Source organism: Tenebrio molitor, chromosome 6 (assembly GCF_963966145.1).
Source record: "Tenebrio molitor chromosome 6, icTenMoli1.1, whole genome shotgun sequence".
Classification (NCBI taxonomy): Eukaryota; Metazoa; Arthropoda; class Insecta; order Coleoptera; family Tenebrionidae; genus Tenebrio; species Tenebrio molitor.
Genome location: NC_091051.1, coordinates 15,580,373 through 15,605,896, shown reverse-complemented (window position 1 = coordinate 15,605,896; position 25,524 = coordinate 15,580,373). Strand labels below are relative to the sequence as shown.

The following is a 25,524-nucleotide window of genomic DNA, read 5'->3' as shown; positions in this document are numbered from 1 at the left end:
GCCTTTTGTTTTATCCAAATTCTGTCACAAAACACGAATATGGAAGATAATCTTTCATGTACGCCCGCTGAAATACGTGAAATTGCCAAAAATACGGTCGCGAATTTGTTGCCTGATAAATTCTGATAAATAATTCTTTTGCACATTTTGTAATTTAAACTGACACGCATGACGGATCAAGCTATGCCAACCTAAAAAATTTCGTAAAATGTTCCGTGAAATAATGGCTATAAGGACATCCCAGATGATGACGTCGCGTTCGTTAATATGTCTATTAGAGAATCAAAATGGAGGCAAATTACAAAAATACATTTCGAGTTTTGAAATTTACCACCCAAAAAATCCAGTCATAACCAAGACGGTCATAATGATAGTAAAGTATGGATTACATTTTTTTTTTGTCGAAATGACAGAAAGTGACGGCTAAAATTTTTGGTCGCCATAATACATATTTTCTAAATTCTGATTTTATTCATTTGAATGGTAGTGAGATGAATTAATTTTGAAAAAAGAATAAACTTATTCATCGTCATCTGTAAGATGGTTTATTTTACATAAAAAGAAGGACATAACAGAGTTGTGATTCCACTTTTACGTTTCATTTTTTCATTCCAAAATTCTCACAAAAAACTCCTAATTTTATGTGTCGTAAAGCTTTATCCAAGTAGTCCCGTTTTCAATATTATTTTTTTCGAAAACTGAAAAAAATTTTGACATTTACATGACCTAAATAGGTTGTCAAAGTGACTGTTTTTTGTTCACTGGATGTAAAAGTCTTTTACAATCTAGAACACAAAAGACTTTTACGTTCAACAACTTTTTAATTAAAGAAGAGGTCACAATTTTAGGAAATATTTATTATGCAATATTATTTATTTTGAGCTTTTAAAGTGTCTCGTCGAACAAAAAAACGTTCTATTCCCACTCATGCAAAAAAAGCCCAATTTACACACGAACTCGTTAAATAAATAACAATTTTTTAAAATAAAAATCCTCTTCTCGTGATAATCCAAAAATTGGTTCTTTTGAATCTTCGATAAATACTTTTAAATAAAAACTCAGACAGATTATCAGTTTGAAAAATGTGTCAAAACATACTTCTTAGTGATTGATTAATAACGCAACTGACACCAATTGAATTTTTGTCGTAGTTAGAAAATTGTTCTTAAACGACTTTTTGTCGGATTTTTTTTCCTAGATACCGGTCTTCGGAATTAGACCACCTCACCAGCTGACTCACCCTGTATCAATTCCGACTTGATCTTCGTGCTCACCGTCCAACACAGGGAATCCAAGTGAAAGTCCTTTCGAAAAAAATCTCGTTTTCGCACCTCGCCCAATTAATTTGTTCGCATATGAATTTCCTTTCCCCGTCTGCTTGGATCGCGACGCGACGCCTCAACCCGGCGTCCCTTGGGCGAGTCCGGGCTGTCCTTCCGGCAGAAGGAAGTCGGTCTCGGAGCCCGCACCTGGAGACGGCGTGAATGCGCGGCGCGTGGTAGAGGCTCGCAGCAAGGAAACCGGTCGGACGGCTCCATCGTCGGTTTCGGCCAGTTCAGTAGTCCTGCGAGCAGTGCGGAGAAAGCAGTGTCGTGTGAGCGAGCCCGGTGCCGTAGCGCCGCCGTCAGATCGCGCGCCACCGCACCATGCCTCCGAGTCTCGTGCTGGTGATCGCCACCGTAGCTTACGTCGCCGCGGGGGCCTCCGTGCCGCCGACGGATTCCGCCACGTCGGCCCCCTGCGCCATCCTCGAGGATCGCTGCCAGTGCACCCCGGACCTGCAGGAGTTCGTCTGCCGGACGGCCGGGTTCACGGAGGTGCCCCCCAACCTACCCTACTCCATCACGCAACTGTGAGTACCGACCTACCCGACCTGCGGCACCGTCTCCGACGTGGTTTCCCTTAGGTTGTGACCGTATACTGTGACAGTTGCCGTTAATTCGCCAGTGCCAAAAATAGGCGTAATAAAGGAGTGTGAATGAAATAACAATTTTATAGAGAAGTAAAAGCTGTCATTGGCCGGTGTTATATAAAACTAAGTCATGCTGCAATATTTCTTGCAACATCACTGACGATCTGGATTTTTCACGGGAAAACGCGCGGCTTTTCCACTATTTTCTCCTCTAATTGACACCGATTCCGGTCTCCCCAAATTAAATGAGCGACCAGCGCCTCTGTTTACGTTTACATTAAATTCTGACGAGCAAAAATAATAAATCTCTCCTCGTAAAAATCCACTTTCAAATTGGTTTATTTTTGACAAAGTGAACTTCGAAAATTTCAAGCAATCACGATTTTATTAACTTTATTAAACCCGGTTTAAAATTAGATAACTCGCCAATCGCACTTATTTCATCGCTTTTAGCGTTACATTTCCGGCCGCCTGGAAACAATTTTTCCACTTATTTATTTTTTTGTACGATTTCGACTTGCTAAATTTGCAACAATATTTCCGTCCTGATTCAAAAAATCTGTGTTATTGGTTTACAACCTCGCGGTCCTAATTCTAATTATGCTATACCATAAAAGTGTACACCGCAGGAGTTACGACTCTTCACTATCATTAAGCTCACCATAAATTTTTCCAAGAAAATCTAAGGTTATTTAATGAAACACTTTCTCCATATTTGAAGATTTGCCTCCACGTTCTAAATTATCGATTGCGAATACATATTCCCCTAATCACGATTATTGAACTTTTCAAATTCTTAATTGCAGACGAATTCGGACTCATGAAGGTTAAACTCGACTACTGAATGCAATAAATCGTATGCAAAACATTGACCGGAATATATTTTTCAACACTGATCGATGGGAGGTGTTCATTTGAGATAATTGACCCCTTGGGTTTATTTGTAGCCAAAAAAAATCAAGTTAGCGTGGAGTAGTGTGTATAATTGATAAGTTGTCGTTTAAGTTAAACTTGACTCCGCCCATTCGGACTAAAATAGTTCATAATAGTTCAGTAACAAGGTAGAAGAAAAAATAGAGAAAAGTTTTCGGTTTTCGTCTCTACTTGTAAAGCTTGTCAATATTTAAATTAAATAAAAATAAATATTCAGTCAATGCGCAAATGGTTTTTGCTAGTTAATGTTGGAGCAGATGGTTTAATTAGCCAAGAAGAACAGCAATTCAAAATTTATATTGATTTACTGACGTGTAATAACTGAAATAAATTATTGACAAAATATAACTGTTAATTTTATGACACACTTTATTTTATTTAACTGATTTGAAACCCACCCACAACAAATGGCTGGTTTTAATTATCAAGCCAGAACTACCAGACGAAAATAGAAAATTCTTTCACATTTCTGCTACGTCGGTTTATTTATTTATTAATACGAAATTTTATATTTGAGTTGATTTATTAGCGAATAAGCATGGAAGGTGTTAATGACTTGATTATTTATATTTTCGACTAATAAATTAATGATGGGAGGGCTAATATTTATAGGTACAGGTATAAGCAATATTTTTAGTCAATATCACTCTTTTCTTAAATTCTCTTGTCACATAAATTTCTCCATTTTGCTATAAATCACTCGATAGTTTGGAGTTTCAAAGATAGTTGTAAATCCTAACGTAATTAAATAAATGTTTTAATCACTCACGAAGAATGAAGCTCACCCAGAACTTACAAACTTAACCATAAAACTTAACTCATCTGGTAGAGAAGAACAATTTATTAGTTATGATTGCTTTAAAACTGTACAGGTTATAATTTATTTAGCAGTTCACTTGTCACTATTGACAGTTTGTTACCAACTACGTACATGTCAGAATCGAAAAACACTAGGGGGAAGTATTTAGTTCAACGTGTCACTGTCAGTTGAATGTGACATCTTGACTGTCAAGATTAAAAGATCTGTCAGAATCCTTCAAATCCTGATATTCCTGGCCCAGATGGGAGTATGAAATGTATCGAGCTGCTAGGACTAGTCGGTAAATTACGTTCCGTTATTAGATTAGTAATTTTTACTTTTATGGTGGCAAGATAATGGTGAATGTCCCTTTAAACGTTTGCTATTACAAGATTCTTACTTAATAGCACAAGTGGTAGAAGCGGTGCGGAAAAAGCTCAAATATGTGGCATGTACCGGACTTCATTCTTGTCCGATGCCTTTTTCCATGTTTTTCATTAATCGTAATAAATCTAGAGCGATGCCATGAATAACATTAGGTGACATAACTGACTGTCGGCGGCAGATTAAATAAGAAAAAGAGGCGTTATCCTGGTGAAATTAAGAAGATTTCAAATAACTACTGGATAATAATTAGTTTAATATAATGGCGGCTAATTGGGCAATTAAAGTGTTGTGAAAAAAATTGGTAATTCGTGTGGGGAGAGCGAATAATTAAGTCGATTATTTTATTAAAATAAAATTCATAAATCGATGAGCGGACGTTAATTAGAAGACTCGTTTAGCATCTAGAAATAGAATGTTCAGACTTGATAAATTTTAGGAAACATCGGTAACTTAATTTCAACCGGGTTCTTTAATAGTCAATTTTCAGCTACTAGAACCGCGAGATTCATAAATATTAATTTATTAGCAGGAGGTTGAAGTATAAATCCATCGATAAGACTCGGTGGTGTGCAAGTTCGCGCATCCCCCGGCTTTCAGACAACTCATTCGGGAGTCTAGACTGTATCAACGTAATTATGTTGTTTCGAAAATGTCTTAATGACGATTATCATTTTCATAACACGCTTCCAACAACCCATTAAAATATCTCTACGACCGAAATACCTCCAATCTACATAAATATATAACGAAACGACTGCAATTAATTGATTTACCGAAATGTAATTAGCTGTATGTGTATTTTTCCGATAATGACCACCTATTCACTCGACGCAAACCAAACCCGTAATTATTTTCTTTCGGTTTAGAATTAATTAAAAAGGACCAATGGGCGCCCATCAGCTTGTGTGTTTTACTCGCCAATAAAATATTTCGTGGAGGTGTTTTTGATCGGTGTGACCAATTTAAATAAATGTTTTTCGATTTATTTTTTAAGCTTTTCACGTTGACACTTTGACCGATGCAGATTTATATTCATGGAAACCCTGAAAAATGCGAACTGATTAAGTTTGTTAGATGGGATTGGATTAACGGCAGGAAATTGCATCTTTCACCATTTTGTCCGTGATGAAGGTTTGTAATAACGCGAGTTCATTGGCTATCGCGGACAAAATGAGACAAAAATATATTAATATTCTACATAATTTTCTCGACGAGATGAATCTACCGCGGCTCCAGGTCGTTCGAGATTCTATCTTGCTGACGGTTTAAGGATAAGGGTTTTTAAGGGATCGTTTTGTTCTCGCCTCGTTTTAAAATGGGGCGCTGCATTTTTTCAAATAATTGTCCTTATTACGAGCGGTCGAAAGCACATTCGAGAATAGAATTAAAAATTAAAATATTTGCGAATTGAGCTTAATAGTGTATACTTCGTACCAAATTCAGACGAGCCGTAGCAACAATTTCATCACTGCTGAATTGTAGAATTATTAAAGCTGGTATGCCGCTTTGGTGCATCGTAATTAACCTCATTAGTTTCATTAAACCTAGTGGAGATGACGTACGTTGGAACGAAAGTTCTGGCAAGATAAATTTGCAGTTCTGAAAAAGTATAAATGGGAGTATTTTAGTAGTTGTGTGTTCTAAGAGTTCAAAGGAAGTTGAACAAAAAAGAACTGAGTTATCTTTGTCATTAGTAGATCTGAATTACCTAAAGGAAAATGTAAAATAACGTGGAGTTCTTTCAGATTTCAAGCGAATCAACAGATTTTGTCCTTATAAATTTTTCTGCTAATAATACGTGGCGTCTGCTTATTCTGGTGTTTATTATTGGCTTCTGGCATTGTGTTTGACAGTGTACAAAGACTGGATGTAAAATACGCCAAGCTGGTTGAATATTTTTATAAATAACAAACTAGCGGCTTTAAAAAAAAAGTGGACTACATAGGGACTTGCGTTCGCGATTTAAATAATTTATTCATCAAAATTAATTAGGATTGAATTTTTAAGTGGGATTTTTAAATTGGAAATTAAACAAATGTCAACATACTAATACTCGGCCGAAGACATTCATCAAACCATCGTGAAATTGTTATGTTAAAAACAAATTAAAGACCTTCGACTGTTCGTTTCTGTCGATCATTAGTCTAATAGTTAATTGGAATTAAATAATCGGTGAAATTTGCAGTATTTTAGGCATCTTGTTGCAACAACTCGACTCTTGTTAATAGCGCAATCTTTATAAACAAACACCCACGTGGCCACATTTCGTTTCAGTTGAAGATGGTTCGTTAGCGACGTCGCAAGAATCTATGATTCTTCAAGTGAGTCGATTTTTATCCGGCAAGGACGCAACAACTATTGTGCAATCGCCTGGTTTCTATAATCATAATTGTTATTGAGTCGCATTGAAAAATCCCCTCCGTTCTACACCCATAATTCGTCGTTGACTTTTCACTCGTAAAAAAAATTTATTATGCCGAATAACTCCCCATATATGGAATTTATTGAACGATTTAACACGAAATCGCGCATGTTTTATTAGATTTGGAATATAGAAAATAATTCGACTTGTAGATTTATTATCGAGTGTGTCCGACAAGGAGACCAGACGAGTCCACCAGTCCGGGTTTTTGTCGTCGCTACTTAGTCTCTGTCCAAAGTATGCAATAAGAAGACCGTATTAGTTCTTGGGGGGCACAACAAATGTAATGCAGTAAATAAAACTTAGCTATAAAACAGACAATCTCATTTTATTGCGGTGCATGTGATTTCGCGACGTATAGGAGATTTCATAAAGCTGACAAGGTACAGTGCCCCCCAAAAATTTCGCTAGTGAGAAAGGGTTAACCAAAGGCAGGTAACAAAACTGTACAGGTTGTATGGCAAGAAAGTGTTTATGAGACATTTATTTTCATGTATTCTTACCAGGAACATTTTTTTTGCATATTTTAAAAAATAGGTGAAGCTGAAACCATCCTCCAACACAGACTGACAATTATTACTTATACAGTCGAACCTGCATGATGGTGGAATCCTTCAAAGTACGCCAATGCGAAGTAACCTCTAGGAAATATGCTTTAAAACAAGGTAACCGCATTGGTGTATGTTTTATAAAATATGATATACAGGGTGTATTTTTAAAATATGCCGAAATTTTACCTACGAGGTTGTGGGACAACGTAGAAGACTAAAAGCAGTTAAAAAAAATTGTATCTCAAAAATTAAATGTCAATTTATTTTTTGACATAGAATTTTTTAAATATTTTTTTCGAGTTTTACATGAAGCCAGTAGCTCGCGGTTAAAGTTTGGCAGGACATTTACCTAACACCCTGTATAGTCGTTTCGTTTTCAATGACATTCGTGCTGTCAATATGACAGTATGTTGGCATCACTTGCTGTTTCAGTTTAGTAATTTTTAATTTCCTAATTTGGCAATTTACCAAAATTAAAATTAAAAAAAATATGTAGTCTGATTCGGATTCCGAGGAATTTCTTGTTTGACATTTTTTTAACTAGGATTTCCTTATACTCTGAATTCTGAATACTGGTTATGAATTTGTGTGTGCATTCTGCTGCAACATATTAAAAAGGACACTGACAGCACGAATATAACGACTATACAGGCTGTCCTCGAAATGCATGTAAAAAAATCGGTACTTGATGACGATGAGTAGAAGTTAAATAGAAAAAATGTTTCTAACAAAAGTCTTATTATTTTTGAGATACATATAAAGGATTGAAAATTTGCTGGAAATTTCCAGTACGCTATTGAGTTGAAGTAATTGAGAAAAAAGAAAAAAGATACTGAAAATTTCGAGAAAAATTTCAATGCTTTATTTCTTTACAGCTTGCCCATTGTAGCTTGAGCTGTGAGGGATGCGCAAAGTTGAATAAAGAGGTCCGATAAAGAGGTCCTGGAAGCAGCAAAGAAATGCGACAAAATTAGTGTTAGACCACTGCGCATCCGGCTCTCACAGCTCAAGCTACAATGGGGAAGCTGTATTTTATCTCAAAAACAAAACGATTTTTACTAGAAAACATTTTTGTATTTAACTTCTCTTCATCCTCATCGTCACCAACTACTGATTTTTTTTTGACATGCATTTCGAGGACATTTCTCTACGTAGAATTTAGTGATTTTTATGTCAACTAATCTCTCGCTGGATAGCTACTAAATTGATCAGTATCTGTGTTACCGCCAAGAGGTCCTGCAAGACATTAATTTCTTTTTAACTTTTTGTAACAAGTGACTTGATATTTCTGTTCATCTCCACAATATCTTCATCCCTTTGATCATCGACGGTTGATAAATCATTGTTTCCTTCTCTTTAATTGTTCATTTTATTCATTATTTTCTTTTTTTGCACTTGTTTCCCGCTCAAATCCAATTTTCTTGAAGGAATTTGGGATAGTTTTTTTCAATTACACTTAAACTTCTAAACACCAAGTGACTATAAAAGGTTGCGACGATTTTTCATATGTTGGCAATACAAATGTTGGTCATTTAGACGTTAGAAATTTTGAATACAAAGTTACAGACTCACTTTCAAAGAAGGTATCGAACAAAACCAAATACAGCACTCAAGAGTAACGCCGCTTTCGTTCACTTGAATTGCTTCGCGCTTCGTGGACGAATACGCAATTCGCGTGAACGAAGGCTTTACCTTCCTCACTCTTACTGTAAATAACTATTCCAGTTATTCCAGTAGTTTTGTTATGTTCGTACTTTCCACCAGTTGCCTTCATGCTTTTAAGTTATCTAGTCTTTGTTATTTTCCTATCAAAAGAAGACATGGCAGCGATATCTTGTGAAACAGAAAGTTCTATTAGGGAGACGGTTGAAAACAAATGCTTTTTTTCCTCTTTTGAATTCTTCAAACCAACCATTACTATATTTGACTCAAGTTGCAAAAAACCACTTGTCATTTGCAACAGCATTTTTTTCATATTTTTGAATCAAATAAAGGCACAAAGGGACCAGAAAATCATAGTTTGGGTTGAATACTTTCCATATAAGTACAATTTTAAAGTAATTTCAAATGGCTAATGCCATAAAAGTGGTGTTGCAAATGCAAAGTGGTTTTTTGCAACTTGAGTCAACTTTAGCTTGCTTAATAAAATCTTGAGCCTGATCCCTAACTGGGACATTTTTCCTATTGCACTGTTTAACCAAGCACTGTCTTTTTGAAACTTTTTTCAAATTTCTTTTGAAAAATGTGATGCCACCACAACAGTTCGAACAATGCTAAAAATTTCCCAACCTCTGCTTGCTATTAAAACACACATTCCATTTACAGTTTTTATTCCCCGTATTATTGAGGTACAAGAAAGAAGTTGTTACAGGGGAGTTATAGAAGTAAAAATGAAAAAAAAAATTGGCCTAAGCGCTGTGAACCAGTTCAACACCTTTTCCACTTACTCATGTCTCACTGTGTCCCATTTATCTAGTAAATGTTTTTAATCACGTAAAAAATCCAGTTATGAGAAAAAATTGTCATGTTTTTGTGGTACTGTTGCTGCAGCTGTTACCATCTTTACATCACTGTTTACATCAGGTCTCGTGCTCGCTGTTATAAAATATCCTGATATTAATATCAGGAATATTGCTCTTGCTAGGGTGGAGTGAGTGATTCTTTATGCGTCCCTCTGCAAGTTGAGGCTCAAATTAATTCTAATTGTGGTCCTTGAAATTTTGCAAGGTGTTCAAGCGGAATCAAGATGTTTATTTGCTAATTAGCAAGCACTAAAAAATCAACGATTATATCAGTATTATCCTGGTGAATTTATTTACGTCTCTGTTGTAAATATTCTGAATAAAACGCTGATTTGTGTATAATAATTAATAATAGACGCCCCTTTTCAAAAAATTGTGTTTAATCTAGCTCCGAAAGTTTTAAAGGGGATCCCAAGACGTTTTTTTAAATAATACTAATTCAATTTGGCGGCGAACCTCTTTTTATTTCATATTCGTCACTGATGTTCCGTAGAGTAATTTTAGAAAAGATTAACTAAAACCGGAAAGGTACCCCACTTTGGAAAATTTAGGTTTTACTTAAGTTTTTATTTTCTTTGGCGTCACGATTATAAATATTGTTTTAGGCACCCTTAATGAAAACGGTAATTTTACGTACTCACAAGCGGACGAAAAGTAACTCTTTTTCGGACGTGCTTTTTCGAACACTAACCGTGGCGCCATTGGTTGGTCTCTTTAGTAAGTTAGCAACGAAACCGACAAAACTGATAATTATCCTGAAAAAGTGCCTCTTGTCCTCGCCTGTTTCAAATCTCGGCTGTGCCTCGTCTGTTTCAAAATCTCGGCTGTGCCTCGCCCAGAAAACTTAGACTCGGACGAAACAGATGCACTTTTTGACACAAATAACTATTCAATTCTATTTTTTATTTTCTGACTACTTACTTTAGGCTCCCAATGTGTATAAATTTACTGCATTCTCTACTGTCACTAAACTGTCTTTTTTAAGTTTAATTTAATTAGGTTTATTCATGATTTTCTTTTTATTGCGTATTTGTTGTGTCGACTGTGACCAGGTTTCGCTCAGCATACGGTATATCCCGTTGAACTCGTCCTTGTCGCGGTTTTGTTGCCACTTATCCTGCGGTGCCTAGGATCCGAAGGTGGAGCCTTGGGCCCCGTATCCATAATTCATGCCGTGTCAGTCTATCAAACATCGAAGGTTTTAATAAGGGTCGTTTAATGTCAATACTGACCCGCACACCGATCACAAGATGTGCCACAAATGCTGAACGAAGCCGGATTATTCAATTCGCCCGGATGTCAAGAGGGCTCCAGATGCTGAAACCGGCACTCGTCCTAATCATGTAAATTACCGCGTTTTTATTTCGTCGATCTGGTGGACTCGACTGGGATATTGTTCGGAGGCAATCGCTGAACTACTAAATTTAGTGAAAGTAATAACAGTTTTTACTTTCTCGTGCTCGATTAAAGTTCGGACGGTTCTCTTCAAAACAAAAATATTAGGAAACTGATGAACTTTACGGGATTATTTCGCAAAGCACAAACAATGACGGGACACCAGCGTTGTTGCATTTACACCGCCAATTTGTCTACTATTCATCGTGATTTAGTTCAGATATGCAGAATTGTTCGTTCATTATTCTAATACGGTCACTGGGGAAAATGAGCTTTAGAGGTGAATAATTTTGCATAAGTTATGTGACACGGAAAATCGCAGCGGGGTACATGTGCTATCGGCGATTTCCACCACAAAAATATTTCCACTTAAATTTTTACAACGAGATAAATAAAAACCAATAAACAAGGAATCTGACTCGTAAAGTTAGGTTTTAAGATATTTTTCTTATCTGGACGAACTGCTTTGCATAAAAATAGCAACAACTGGAAATTCTTCAAAGATTTTAATTAATTTATTTACGAGATTCATGAAGTAGGTAGGTTATTAAATTTAATTAATTAATATTTAATCAATAATTAATTATAAATAATACAAAAAAGTCAATAATGGGTGGGCCTGTCAGTTATTGCTTCGTCAGAACGTACTTTCAATTAGCTGATCAATTACGTTTGTTTTTCATAAATCTATTATATAAACCAATTAAAAATCCTATTTTAATCAAATAAGGTCTTAATACACTTTTCTAGGCGACGTACTAAGAAGAAAGTAGGTATCTTTATAAAAAAATCTTCGTTTTTGGGAAAAAATTCAAGACACAATCTTTGATGAGAAAATTTTGAAAGCAAATGGTTCATTTTTTGATGTTTACTCCAAATGATAATCCATGCTTTGAAGCTGAACCCAAATTTATACTTAGAGAATTAATTCTTTAAACATAATGAACGAAAAACATTGATTAGATTTTAACTCTCAATATTCTTGATAATAGTTACAGCGACATATTGTTAACGTAATGTGTAAAAGTGAATATGTATTCAGCAGATAAAGCAGATGAAATAGGAATAGAAAGATATTTTTTATTATCATTAATAATCAATAAAAAATGAGATAATATGTTGCCATTGAAAATAAAACATCTGAAAACATATGACGCAGTTTCAATCATACTAACAGCGATGATGAAGAGAGGTTAGAAAACTCAAATACCAATTTTACTAAAACTCCATGAAGTTTTTGTGTTAAACCTATAATCACCATTTGCTTCGTTCTAAATTCGAAAATAGGATTTATGTCGTGAATATTTGTGTCCTCGAGTGAGAACCATTGTTTAAGATAAAATTAACCTAAAAATATCAAACATATGTCACAACTGACATGTGACATATTATTAAGTGAGGCCACACGTTTTTAAAAATTTTGTTTTTCATAGCCGTCCTCTTTTTTGTTATAACAAACAAATAAATAAATTAATAAATACCTGTGTTAATTAAATCCTTAGGTGACGAAATCGGTAGTGGACATAAATATAGCAAATAAATTTCTGAAATTTGTCGAATCAAAAACATAAAACCAAGCAACCAACTTGTTGACATTATAAAGTGTCCCATAACGGTCAGTTTGCATTTAGTATAATTATATTGGAAAAAATATTGACAGTATCGAGGAGTGGACAAGATTATAACAATAAATTTTAAAATGTATTATTATTGTTTTTAGATGATTATAGTATGAGAGTGATAGCGTAAAAAATATTAGAGGACGCTTAAAAAATAGAGACCTTGTGGTTCTTGCAATCAGAAAATAAGGGAAATTTTATGGAGACACGAATTTATCACTTGGTCGAAAATTTGCTGTAACCACTTCAGCAAGAGACAAAATTATCATAAGAGCTTTTTGAAATTCCAATGAAGTTTCCTTGATGACATAAAGGGCGTATTAAGTAAAAGGGAGGAAAATTGAGACGCTGTATGTTATCCTACCCAATAGGATAAAGCACCTGTTTACAAAAACCATATTTCTATTACAGATTTTATTCGCCAAATTTATCATTTAGTAGTTACTAGAGTTGTACTATTTAACCAGTTAAAGTTAACTTGGTTAATTAGTTTAGCTAAATCGGCTAAAAAACCAAATTGGCAAAAAGAAATTAATCGACTAACCTCTTTGCTCTCTTAAATGTAGTACTATATGGTTTAACTGATTTAACCGGTTAAAGGGTTTCATCTGGTTGCTCCATATGTCATAATAATTAATGTGTTTAATAATTTAACGGTTGGTTTACTTCAACAGGAATTATTTATGAAACTGTGATTTTTTTTAAATAAGTACGCGCCAAAATTTCGAAATGGTTTATTCCCGATATCTTTGAGATTAATGTGGAATTTTAGAAACTTAGTCAGCGCATAGGGGGACTTTAGTTATGATAGTTGGTTACGTCACTGTCCTGCCCCCGGGTTGTCCTCCACTCTCACTTTTATTTAAACGACACAAGTGACTGGGGGCGGTTGGGGGCCGACTGATGAGTAATGACAGTAGAACTGTTCGATATTATGTCTCTCATGGGCTCGCCCCCATCCTAAAACCGATATAAACCCATTCAAATTTCTTGTGCTGACACCCGGTATACAGGATGCGTCCTAAAAAACGCCGCAAGCTATATCTCCGTTATTTATGACTCGATTTAAATAAAGCGAAAACTGAAATAAATCACTTTAAAGACACTATAAGTACAATATAATTTTTTTTCCGAAAAATCATTCAAAGTCATATGATAGTCAACTTTGTTTTTTCAAATAGCTTGGGATATTTTTTTATTCCAATTTCGAAAAAGATTATTTTTCTGAATTGAACGATATGCTACATGTTAGAATGCATTTATCAGTAACCGTGAAAATAAATAAATAAAATAGCATTATTGGAATTTTTTTCAAAATCAGGTATACTATGGGAAACAATCCTGAATATAAAATTTACAGTTAATTCATGTTTTTCAAAATCTTTTCCTAAACCAACACGAAAAACGTTGTGTGCACCTCTGTCAAAAAGTGCCTTTTGTCCTCGCCTGTTTTCAAGTCTCGGCTGCGCCTCGACTAGAAAAAGATGCACTTTTTGGCCCTTGATACACAAATAACTATTTTGACATTTTTCCAGACTAGTTAATGAACTAAACGTAATTTTATTATACTATGTGACATGCCACTTTTCTAAAGCGAAAGTTAAGTAAAACATCAAATTTTCTTCAAAACACGTTTTACTAAGATGTAAACATCTATTTTTAAAAAATCCACATTTTTGGAATAAATAAAATTCTTTACATGGCGTCCGATGTCTTCCGCGTCATTTTTTTTTTTTCAAAAACAAGAACAAAATTTTTATTACTCATAAATTTGTACTCCTATCCCACCTCCACCCGGCGGCACGGCAATTTTGCCGGAGTACATACACTATTACGGATAATACTATCAAGTAATAGTGCAGTGCTTATCAACATAATTACCGGCGTCTCGCCTCCGCATTTTGACTTTTTTGTGTTTTATGTTCTGTGTCAATGTTAAGGAATTTCCTCACGATGTGACATGAGTATAATAATATACCTTTTTGAATTTCAACCACCAATGTGTTCTCTAAGTCCAAAATTTTTAAATTTTTAAAAAGAGATTGGGGTACTATTCCTGTTGCTGAAATTATAAATGGTAAAATCGAAATTTTTTCTAAACACCAAAGATTTCTCATAGCAACGGAGAGTTCTAAATATTTATTAATTTTTGTATTATATGTCTGTGTTATATTGTGTGAATTTGGAACAGCTATATCTAAAAGATATGCTTGCTTTTGTTGTTTATTTAAAATAATAATGTCTGGTCTGTTATGCTGAATGTGAATGTCAGTTAAAACTGTCCGATCAAAATATAATTTGTAATTGTCATTTTCTAAACAACTTTCTGGTTTATAAATGTAATGTGGTTGTGTATCCTTTAATAAATTGAATTTAACTGCTAAATTCATGTGTATAATTTTTGCGAATATATCATGACGTTTTTTATATTCGCTTTGAGCCAAAACGGTGCAAGAAGAAATGATGTGTTCAATGGTTTCCCCTTCAGTTCCGCAAATCCTACATTTATCAATGATCGATTGTAATTTGTTATAATATTGTCATTTATTTCAGTTATAAATTATTATTTTTTTGCAGTAGGTAACTGTAATTCAGATTTTTCCATTTATGCTTTTTCGATTCAATTAATTTTTTTCTACTGAAGTATCAGTAACTTTTTCTTGTTCCTTTTCCTTGACATTAACTTCATTCTTTTCTGTGCAACTTGTTTGAAATTTTATAATCTCCTAAATTATATTACAATTTGGACATCCTTATGTCCTTATTTTCATTAATATAGAGTAAGATTACAAATTTGTCTCTCATTACTAGTTTCATCTATTTTCTTTCTAGATCATTAACAATAAATAGTACATATTTTGTTATTTTGACATCTATGAGTATCTTTTTACGAGTATGTACCTGTTTGCGTTTTTTAATTAAACTGTTTTAGCCAAACCTGACACGTATCAAACTTTAGATAAAGCATTTCATTATGTTTCAATTTCGTTGAAGAATTAAATTTCGAGATGAACTTCCACATCGTAATATTTATGTGGAGCATAATGAGGCACCGTTCTGTCGAAATTGACGTCCGAAAATTCATTACAAATTACTTTTTTAAATTAGTTGTTAGGTAGTTAGATACCTATCTTTTAATTTGTTGGGACTCGAATGCAGAGAAGATAGTTTCTAGTACATAATAAAGTAAATTTATTGGCGTGTTAGCTTTCAGTTTAATATTTTTTTAAATAACATAAACCGTGTTCACAAAACTCTATTAAAAGCTATTTTTATTCTTTAATTGAATCGCCTCAAAAAAGTTTAATTGAATGAGATATTAAAACTAATAAATTTAAAAATTTATTGCCTAATATTTTTCATGATTTTATGGACCCGGAGGTCGCAGTCATGCGCTACCTACTTATAAAAAATTGTGAAAATGTTACTGAATGGCGCGTAGTAGCCATTTAAAAAAGACTCATTCACTGCTTCAACACACCATAAACTTTCATATTTAATCGTCGATGTAAATAAGCTTTTATTTGTTGGGACCAGCATTGGCTCGTTTATCTGAACTTTGAATTTCCGATTGAAATGGATTAAATTTCCCGAATAAAAATCCGATCGATAAACAAGTCGTGTAGAAATGCGCCGTAATGCGAGTCAACTTTCAACAAATTACGAAGATCATTAAGCCTTCCATAAAAATCGGGCCAAGTATAGAAAGATGGAACCGAAAATACCATTAATTACTGCGAACTGTCCATGTCGGGACGTTTAATCAATACAAATAACAGAATTTCGCCGATTAATTAATCATCGTGACAGCGGCTTATCGAAAACGATGTTTGCATTAATAATGAAAACGATAAAAGTGCCACCGGAAAAAAGTTAAAAAGTCATCGAGCTTTTCAATAATTTTCACGCAACAGTTGGTCGAAGCGCGTCCAGAGCTTTCAATTAGCCACAAAAACCAGTCGCATTATCTCGAACGGCGACGACACATAATTCTGTACAAATTGAGCCGAAATTCGTCGGAATATTAACTTGGACCTTTTGAACGGCTCAATGAGCGCCACACGGGCCCCACTTACACTAAGAACGCCACTAAATCTTATCAATGGAGCAGATCTACGTTCGTGGGGCTCTCGTAGCGTAATTCATTGACAAATAACCGCAAACGGCTGGATTATCCTGTGTCGGGCTGAAATTAGACGTTGACAAAACATTCAGAGGCGGTGGTGTTGAATCGCCATTGTCATGGGCACAATGGGCCCGACGGTCTTCACTGAATAAACTGGCAGAAGATTCGCGATATAAATAAAATTGCAAAAATCGAAAGAACCAGCAGAGCGAGCAGGGACGACTGCTATTACCGCTATTGAAATGTTTACAATACCGAAGCTCCCCATTGTGGTCAATAATCTCTCTCAACTTAAGAAGTCTCTTGCAGCAGTAAATAGAAACCACTACGGTCTATTACAAATCGGGCCAGACCACTTTTTGCGTTATTCTTTTCAGCGTCTCTGTTTGCATTTTGATTTTTCCTTTTGAAGCCGGCGAATTCACTTATTACGAGTTTTATTGGCGATTATTACGTACAACAGAAGATGGATATCTGGTAATTTATAGCGTGATGAAGCATCCAACGACCACATTTTTTTACACCGCTCAACAGCTGCAAAACTACGAGCTCGATAAAAGTTTTTATTAAACTTTTAATCTGACAAACGGCCCGACCTGTCCATTCGAATCGCACAATTGTAAAGTGAAAATGTGAACATCAACGACTGCATCAACCTCAAAGGCGGGAATGTTTCACTTTCGAAAAATTTCTGTGGACAGGAAATATGTTTCATTATACTGTAGTAGCAGAGCGACAGATATGGCTTTAAAGCTGTCACCAGAAATGACAACACCGCAAATTGTTCGAAATACGGTCGCAAAAGCGCTGCAGGTTGCGCCAAGCTCACACACTAAATGACATTTGAATTGCGAGTCAGGGATTATTTCAAAATAATTATTTCAAATTAAAACAAAAAAAAAATCTCTTATTTGATACTTTTTGTACTTTGATATGTCTCAATTAAGAAGCTCTCAAGCCGCGAACGTGAAGGCGAAGAAACGTCTTACGCTGTCTCGATTAATATCTCAGTTGTTTAAAAAACAGCCACTGAGAGCGCTGCATGTTACTCTAAGCCACAAGATAAATCACGTTTGAATTGAAATAAAAATTTTGATTTCGAGCTTTGTAACTAAGTCGAGGTGAAGTAAGAAACTCTTAATGTGCGTCTTTTAGGCCCATTTCTTATGAGCACTGTGCGGGCAACTTGCTCAACAAAACATTCTAATTCTGAGTTAACAAATAGAGATGAATAATTCAAGGGATGCGGATGGGGATTAAATTTTGCACTGGAAGTAGACGTCTTTCTCCCGACATGAAGTTTAACAAGAAATTTAATACTTCATTCGTTGACGAACTGTCTGTGATGGTCACAATCGATGCTGATCAGAAATTAATATTGTTCGAACCCTTGAAAAGACTTCACTTTAACGGTCGTTTGTTTTTCAGTGATGTTTGGTTTATGACCGTCTCATGTATCTAATACGACGGAACTAAAATTTCAGAGTATAGTGGATTTGTTTGGTCCAGGCCACTAAGTAAGTTATAATGTGCAACATAAAATATAGTGTTTTAAGTTACGGTTTATGAGACCAATTCAGTCGGTCTTTTACCTCAGACAGTAATAAAAAGCAAATTACACGGTCACTTAATCGGGCATTTGACCAGCACTAATAAACCACAGAAATAAATAATAATTTGCCGTTTGAGGATGATGAGAGATTTAACTCGCGCTTTCAGCCAGATTGGTCCAGTTTTACGTTAAATTTTAATTACTTTTCGCATTCTAATTTGTGAAAATTATAGATTTAGTGCTGCGAAAATTGATTGGAACTACGCACAAATTTATGATAATTATTGCTTAAATTAACTTAAAAGGTTAACCACACAATAAAGATTTAAAGAATTATGAAACCTAGAAAACGCAAATTTTATTACAGGAGCTTGACTTATCTAGGAATTTTTTTCTTGTGTTAGATGTGCGACTGTGGACATAACGTCAGCAACAAAGTTTTTAAAGTTTGGCCATTTCAGAATTTAAACTGAAGAACTGATTTCATTGTGATAAAATAAAAGATACACTCTGAACTGTGAACGTGACAGTTCAGAATATCTCAAAGTTGCAATAATGCAATTTTTGTTTTTTTTGTTATACAGGGTGGAATAAAATGATTTACATTTAGTTACCTTTGCATTAGCCTTGTAAAAATACGAAATGCCGCTCTACAAAAAAAAAAGAAAGCCTAACCTCAAAATATTCCAAAATTCCAAATGTGATTTATTGCGAAGGGATGATATGAATGCAAAGTAGAGATTGAAATTAAAAAGGAGCTAACAAAAGCAAGTCACAGCTAGTGTTGAAAGTGGCCACCAACGTTTGTTAATTCAATTTAGTAAATTGTAACAATTGTCAATTCGAATGATGACATTTATTGACAGAACTAATAGATCGGCACTTAAAAAAAAAGTAGAGCGGTACAGGAAAATTTACGTGTGCAAAAATTCCAAAGGTAACTAGATGTAAATCATTTTATTCCACACTGTATAAATGATTGTCTGGACCAGCTGGCTATGAAAACTTATCAAATTTTGAATGTGCCGCTTTATCGCACAAATTTTGTTTACCTCTAAAACCGTACCTATAGTCCATTTTTTAATTATAGTCCGATGTATTAATTAAAAAGCAGAACAATTGTCATATTGCTATCTCTTTTCAACATAATGTAAACAAACTATTGAATTCTTGTACGTATTGCATTAAGCGTGTCCCACTATGCATCTCGCTTTAGCATGTGTGATTCGAGCAAGACACGAGTTGTACGTTTATTACATTAGCGACGTCAAATTTTTAGGTTACGTTTTAACCACATTATTTGTGATAGTTTTGTTTAATTTTGCTTGAAATGTCCTCCGTATGATGCCAACGAAAAGCATGTGGACAGATTCATTTACATAATTTGTAAATTGCAAAAATAATATGTATTGGAATTGCGCGGAAATTTGCAAGACTGGAAGTTAACAGGTAAGGGGGTAAACTAATCCATGGCGTTGCCGAAACAAAATCTAGGAAGAAAGAAAGACAGTCTAAACGTGGTTGTTTAGTGCTGTTTTCAACAATTTTTAATATATCTGACCTATTAGTTGATAAGTATGTAAATAGTTATCAAAAGAGTTCTGAAGGGGGCGGTTTTTTGAAAGACAAAATTAAAACGGAGGAATGAATTTGCAGAAAAACCAACAAAACACGAAAGAACACAACTCAAAATCTTAAAAATTGAAATTTGTTATGATATCTGTCTCATGTTGCCTAAATAAATTTTCAAATATTGGTAGAACCATGCACTGCTGTCAAATGTCGAAAGCAGACGCAGGTCATCTCGACTTCTTGATTCGGACTAAGCTCATCGGACTATAATAAAAAAATGGACTATATTTGCAATTATGTATTTGTATTGAAAAATACAGATTTTTGGCTTTTATTAACTGCGATAAAACGAATATAAGGAACGAAAACTGGATTAAAAAGCGCGAATAAAACGCCATTAATGTCAGAAGTGACAGTTAATAATAAATTAAAATTGGGCATCTGTTTCAAAAAGGCGGCACAATAATAATTTTTTTCCAAAGCTGACCCCACAATTATTTATAGATACCCTATACAAGCCCGTTGACTTGGCGACTGGCTAAGCGTTAGTTTTCATTAAGCTCACATTTTTAACTATAGATAAATAAATGACATTTATTTTTTCAGCTACAATTTTTTAAAATTGCTTAGTCTTAGTTTTAGTCTTCAACGTTGTCACACAACTTCGTAGGTAAAATTTCGGCACATTTTAAAAATACAAATGTTATATTTTATAAAACGTACACCAATGCGGTTTCCTTGTTTTAAAGCATATTTCCTATAGGTGGGCGTACGTTTTATAAAACATGATATACATACAAGGGTGTATTTTTAAAATGTGCTGAAATTTTACCTACGAAGTTGTAAGACAACGTAGAAAATTAAAAGCAATTAAAAAAAATTGTAGCGCGAAAAATAAATGTCATTTTATTTTTTGACATAGAGTTCTACATGAAGCCAGTAGCTCGTGATTAAAATATCTGCACAACTTTCAAAATCACCCTGTATATTATGTATAGCAGAAAAGAAAAACAAATTTAAAAAAATATGTTTACAATTTTCATCTGTCCAAAAAGAAGAAAAGAAGTGTTTGTTTTTGTATGTGTACTTTAGTTACACTTCCTAGTACGGATCTGATGGAATAATCCTTGGATTTAGCCACTACTCTCTTGCTTTTATACTTAACATCCAAGACAATTTTATCAGTCTAAGATATAAATTTTTAATTCCCCGGAGTTGTCTATAATAGTATCACCGTTCCCAACTTTGTAGTTAATAATTCAAGCGGATTTATCAGAACTGTAATTAGAGAATGTTGATGACATCGTTTGAAGTAACTTTGTAGTTCCTTACTTGATTAATTATGTTTTGATTAGGAGTAATGGAAACACGAGTCATTAAAGTTTTAAATTACTGTTGTAAACTTATTTAAATCTGTACTTAATTTTATTTGGTAAGCGATCAATTCGCTCCTTGCGATTATTTTTCTCCTGTACTTCGATCGCTGCCAAAATGCAGCAACGAGGTGTTTGTTGTAAATCTCTTCTTAGTCGAAAGCAACCCACCATACTCCCATGCGAGTGCGTTTTGAAGGTGCGGGAACGGCCGAAGAGTGAATCCTTCTGGGGCACTATCGGCGACATTTAAAATTCCGTTAATGAAGACATAAATCTGAGACAATCCCCGACGCAGCGGCATTATGAAAATAATCACAGGCGGACGAGAAACGGCCTGTTAATGTGACAATAAGTCAAGTTTGACGAGCGCTCCTGCGAGTGGGATTAGAGCCGTAATTGCGTAACAAATACTTAATGTAAACTGTCAATTAATTTTAATCCTTATAGATGTGCCGGTTAATTAAGCAAAACGTTCGACAATAAATCCGCATTTTTCGTTGTCTCCGCGAGTAATTAGGGCCGTCGGGCCGGCCTTTGTGCGTTTCCTTTCCTGGGGGGCCTAATTTTCCCGCGGCCGGGGCCGTTGCCGCCTCCCAACACGGTCACAACGTTCCGATTGTTGTAAATATTTGGGTAATAGTGGCCGGTGTGTAAAAAGTCGGCGGCCCACCAATTTCACGATGACCTAGATGGAGACCGTCGAAGGCCGCTGGCCTTCTCTCACATCACACCAGAATCGAATTCGTAGTCGAGGTGTAAATTAGAACAATGTCGCATTACAATCAGGAGCGATCGCGTCCTTTTGGGACGCTCCTGCCGGTGCCGTGTTTACATGTAATGGACCTATGCGAGCCGACTGCAAAAATTCAACCAGCAGGAATGTTAATTCCGACAATTTGTATTCAGCGTACGAATTCTCTGTTTTTCATGGCATTAATCTGTTACAAAACGTACGGCTTGCGCAGATCTATTTATATAGGCATTAATCATTCATATTTTTTTATTGCGGCCGAAAGGTACGGTCCCATTGGTTCGATTGAAGTTTCTTAAAATAGCGAACTTGTTGAGACTGCAAATTAACAATCTGTAAATCATGCAGGAGCGTCTTGACACCGGCTCGACTAATCACCGACGATTTTACCATTCGTTCGCGGATTTTATCAAATTTATTAACGAGCTCTGAAAAGCGGTCCCCATTAATTTAAATTAATCATTCAAAAACGTAAATACTGCAACGGCGATTGCAGTCACACTCGGTGCAGACCGCATCCGCAATTTGCATTTTGATTGTCCAATTTCCCTGATTTAACAGCATTCCGATTTTTACCCTAATTAACACATTTTCTCAAATTATGAGTGTCAACTGACGGCGGCCTCTTTCTCCATCTTTATCCTCCTGATGACTGTCGTGTACAGCTTTATAATTTTTTTCCTCACGATAAATCGCACTGATAATACCGAGTATTATCTGCACGGCCACCTGCTAGTTGTAATTTACATACCCGGTTTTACCGATCCCCCTTCCTGAAAGAATGTAATGAGTCGTAATCATTATGGGAAGAGAATTGTAAGTACCTACATTTTTCCATTGTTCTACTGAGTTCAAGCTTTCTGACGGACGCTTCAGGAGAAAAGAGATCGGTGAGGTACAGGTGAATAATTATGGACGATTTTTTAGTGCAAATAAATGAGTCAACTTTTCAAATGTTAATCTCGAGGTCTGTTTGTGTGGACGTGCTCTCAAGAGATAATTTTGCACGGTTTGTAGACTAAGTTGTCAGTTGCACAATGCAAATTAAATAAATTTTGGTCAAAGACAAATAGGCAAGGTGTGCAGAGTATTCGGTTTGAACAAGTGGATAATTATGTAATAAATTTGGTAGTCACAGATATGGTTATCTATATTACCTGTTGCTTTAATTATTGGTTCAGTCTAAGCAAAGGTCAAAAAATATGACGGTTTTAGTATTTATAGACTGTAGAAATTTAGTATCTATTAATTAGCACCAAAATGTTTTCATAAGGTGATCAATTTTTGAATTTATTCCTATAAAGTTCTTTTTCTAAATAACAATATTCTTAGTATTTACACGGGTAGGTATATGTGTCATAGAAAAACATAAGAAATATTTAAAAAGATGTTTATTGGCAACAATGTTGACAATGATTTTTCTAGCCTTAATCCTTTTTTCAAATTAATTAATTCATTTTTGTTTTTAATTTTAATAACATTCTTTCAAACTAATAAACAAAGGAAAATTAAGTAGATTATTTTTATATTAGGTACATACTGTTATTTTTACTTTTCAGATGAAACTTTAGATAAATATTTTATGGGATTATACAGGGTTGCGATTATGTATGGAACCGGCTCCGTCCAGCTAAAATGGTTTAAGCTAGAACCTGAAATTTTAAATAGACTTAGGACTCATTGAAAGCTACTTTTCAAATGTTTTAAAATATTTATTTATCCATAAGTTTTCAAAATACAAAGCCAACGTAATTTTTTTGTAATGGAAACATGGGTTAAATGGGGCAATTTTAAAAAGCTAATTTTTTTATAATTAAATGATATAGGTTTGGTGATTTCGTCGATAGAATCTTAGAAACAATTTTTTTAATACATTTGAAACATACCTGGGTAAAAATCACCAAGGTGGCAAATTACAAGTTTGGTTTTATGATGAAAAAACTTGGAAGCTATGATTATGAAAATTAGCTTAAATCGTCACTAAACTTGTGTATAAATAATATTTAAATTGGGCAAGCACAAAACACATTAATTTTTTTCTAATTTGTTTTTCAAAAAAGCCATCGCAAAAAATCGTCATTTCGAGAACTTTCTTTTTCTAGCATTAGCTTTTTTTCTTCGGCGCAAATTAGCGCAAATAAGACGAACAATCTTTTTTTAGTAACTTTTTCGGCCTTGTTTTGGTATTTTCAGCCTCGTGGTGCCATATTGCTATGATAAAAACAACAAGTATAATATCTTGTTGAAAATTGTGTAAACACAACATAAACAATACATTTATTGAGAATTTGCAATAGCAGATATCACTCCAGGAATGAAACAGTCATCCTGGGAACATCATTATCATTTTGAGAACATGAAATCATGTCCGGGAACGTTCCCGAAATGACCGTTCCCGAAATGACGTTTTCAACTAAACGCTGTTTTTTTTTTGACGGCAGCCATTTTCGACGCGGTCTGACATGGTTAGTATAAAATATTTCAGGTTATTCTTTTAATGTTGTAATCTAAAAGGAATTTTTTCAATATTCCAAACTTATAAACGCGTTCCCGGAATGATGACCTATTGATGTACGCTCTGTAAATAGTGAATTGAAAGGTACTTATCACTTAATTATTCTTAATTTGGCGAAAAACACTTATGACGGCCGGTTATAATATCATCTCCTACCACAAATTACGGCTAGCACCTAAAGGCTGTGTTCATTATAAATTTTTTTCAGCTAGTTACAACTGCGTTCACTGAAATGATGCATACTTTGTCGGACAAAATATTTAAGCATATTTCTATTTAAATTAATTAGATTTTTTGAATAATAGTTAAAAAAATTAGATGTTAAATAAAATTGGCCGTTGATAAGTAGTGGAAACTGTTAAATATCGTTTATTTTATGGGAATTCCTGATGTATATTTCACTAAGGATCGATCCTTGGGACGCGTTCTCGAAATGATTTTCCATACATATATCTTGAAATAATATTAAATATTATTTACTTTTGAAGTATATTGTATGATGTACAGTTAAAACAAATGAATTTTAGTATTTACTAATGTTCGCTTGTGCAATAAAATGGTAATTTTTGTAATTTATTTGCTGGCGAAGCAAATTTGCCAACTTGGTGATTTTGAGCCACCTACACATATTTCAAATATGAATTGAAACATTTTATTAAATTTTCGTTGCTTCGTTGCTTCGTTTAGTCATTTTAGTTTCATTGAAAGCATTTATTGCAACGTGTGTGAAACGATATCAAATTTTAACCCTTTTTTCCCCAAATTAATTTTTGAAAATTAAAATAAAAATTGTTACAATTTCTTACTTTTTGTTTTATAAGTTTTTTTTTCTTTCTAAAAAATGCTTTGATGCCATTTGGAGTCAGTGGGAGAAAATACTAATTTCAGAGCAGTCTTTATTATTTTTAAAAATAAGAACTTTATAATGAAAGAATCGAATTGTGACATTCCCTAATTTTTGACGGATTTTAAATGTTGCTTCATTTACGTGTTTTTATTTTATTTTAATTATGTTTTAATTTTTTTCTAAGATTCTGTCGAACAAAGCACTAAACCTATTACATCATTTAATTCTAAAAAAAAGCTTTTTTA

The 25,524-nt window shown here is 34.4% G+C and overlaps 1 protein-coding gene across 2 annotated transcripts in view; it reads left to right on the top strand.

Moving 5' to 3' along the window:
- The first annotated feature begins 1,335 nt into the window (after positions 1-1,335).
- Positions 1,336-25,524, top strand: part of rk (rickets) — a 162,118-nt gene continuing 137,929 nt past the window's right edge. Inside the window, exon 1 of one of the 2 annotated variants that reach the window (XM_069052110.1) lies at positions 1,336-1,852. In XM_069052110.1, the coding sequence (XP_068908211.1) occupies positions 1,647-1,852 (206 nt within the window). In that variant the 5' untranslated portion in view covers positions 1,336-1,646. The remainder of the gene's footprint in view (positions 1,853-25,524) is intronic. The other variant, XM_069052111.1, reaches the window with a different exon arrangement.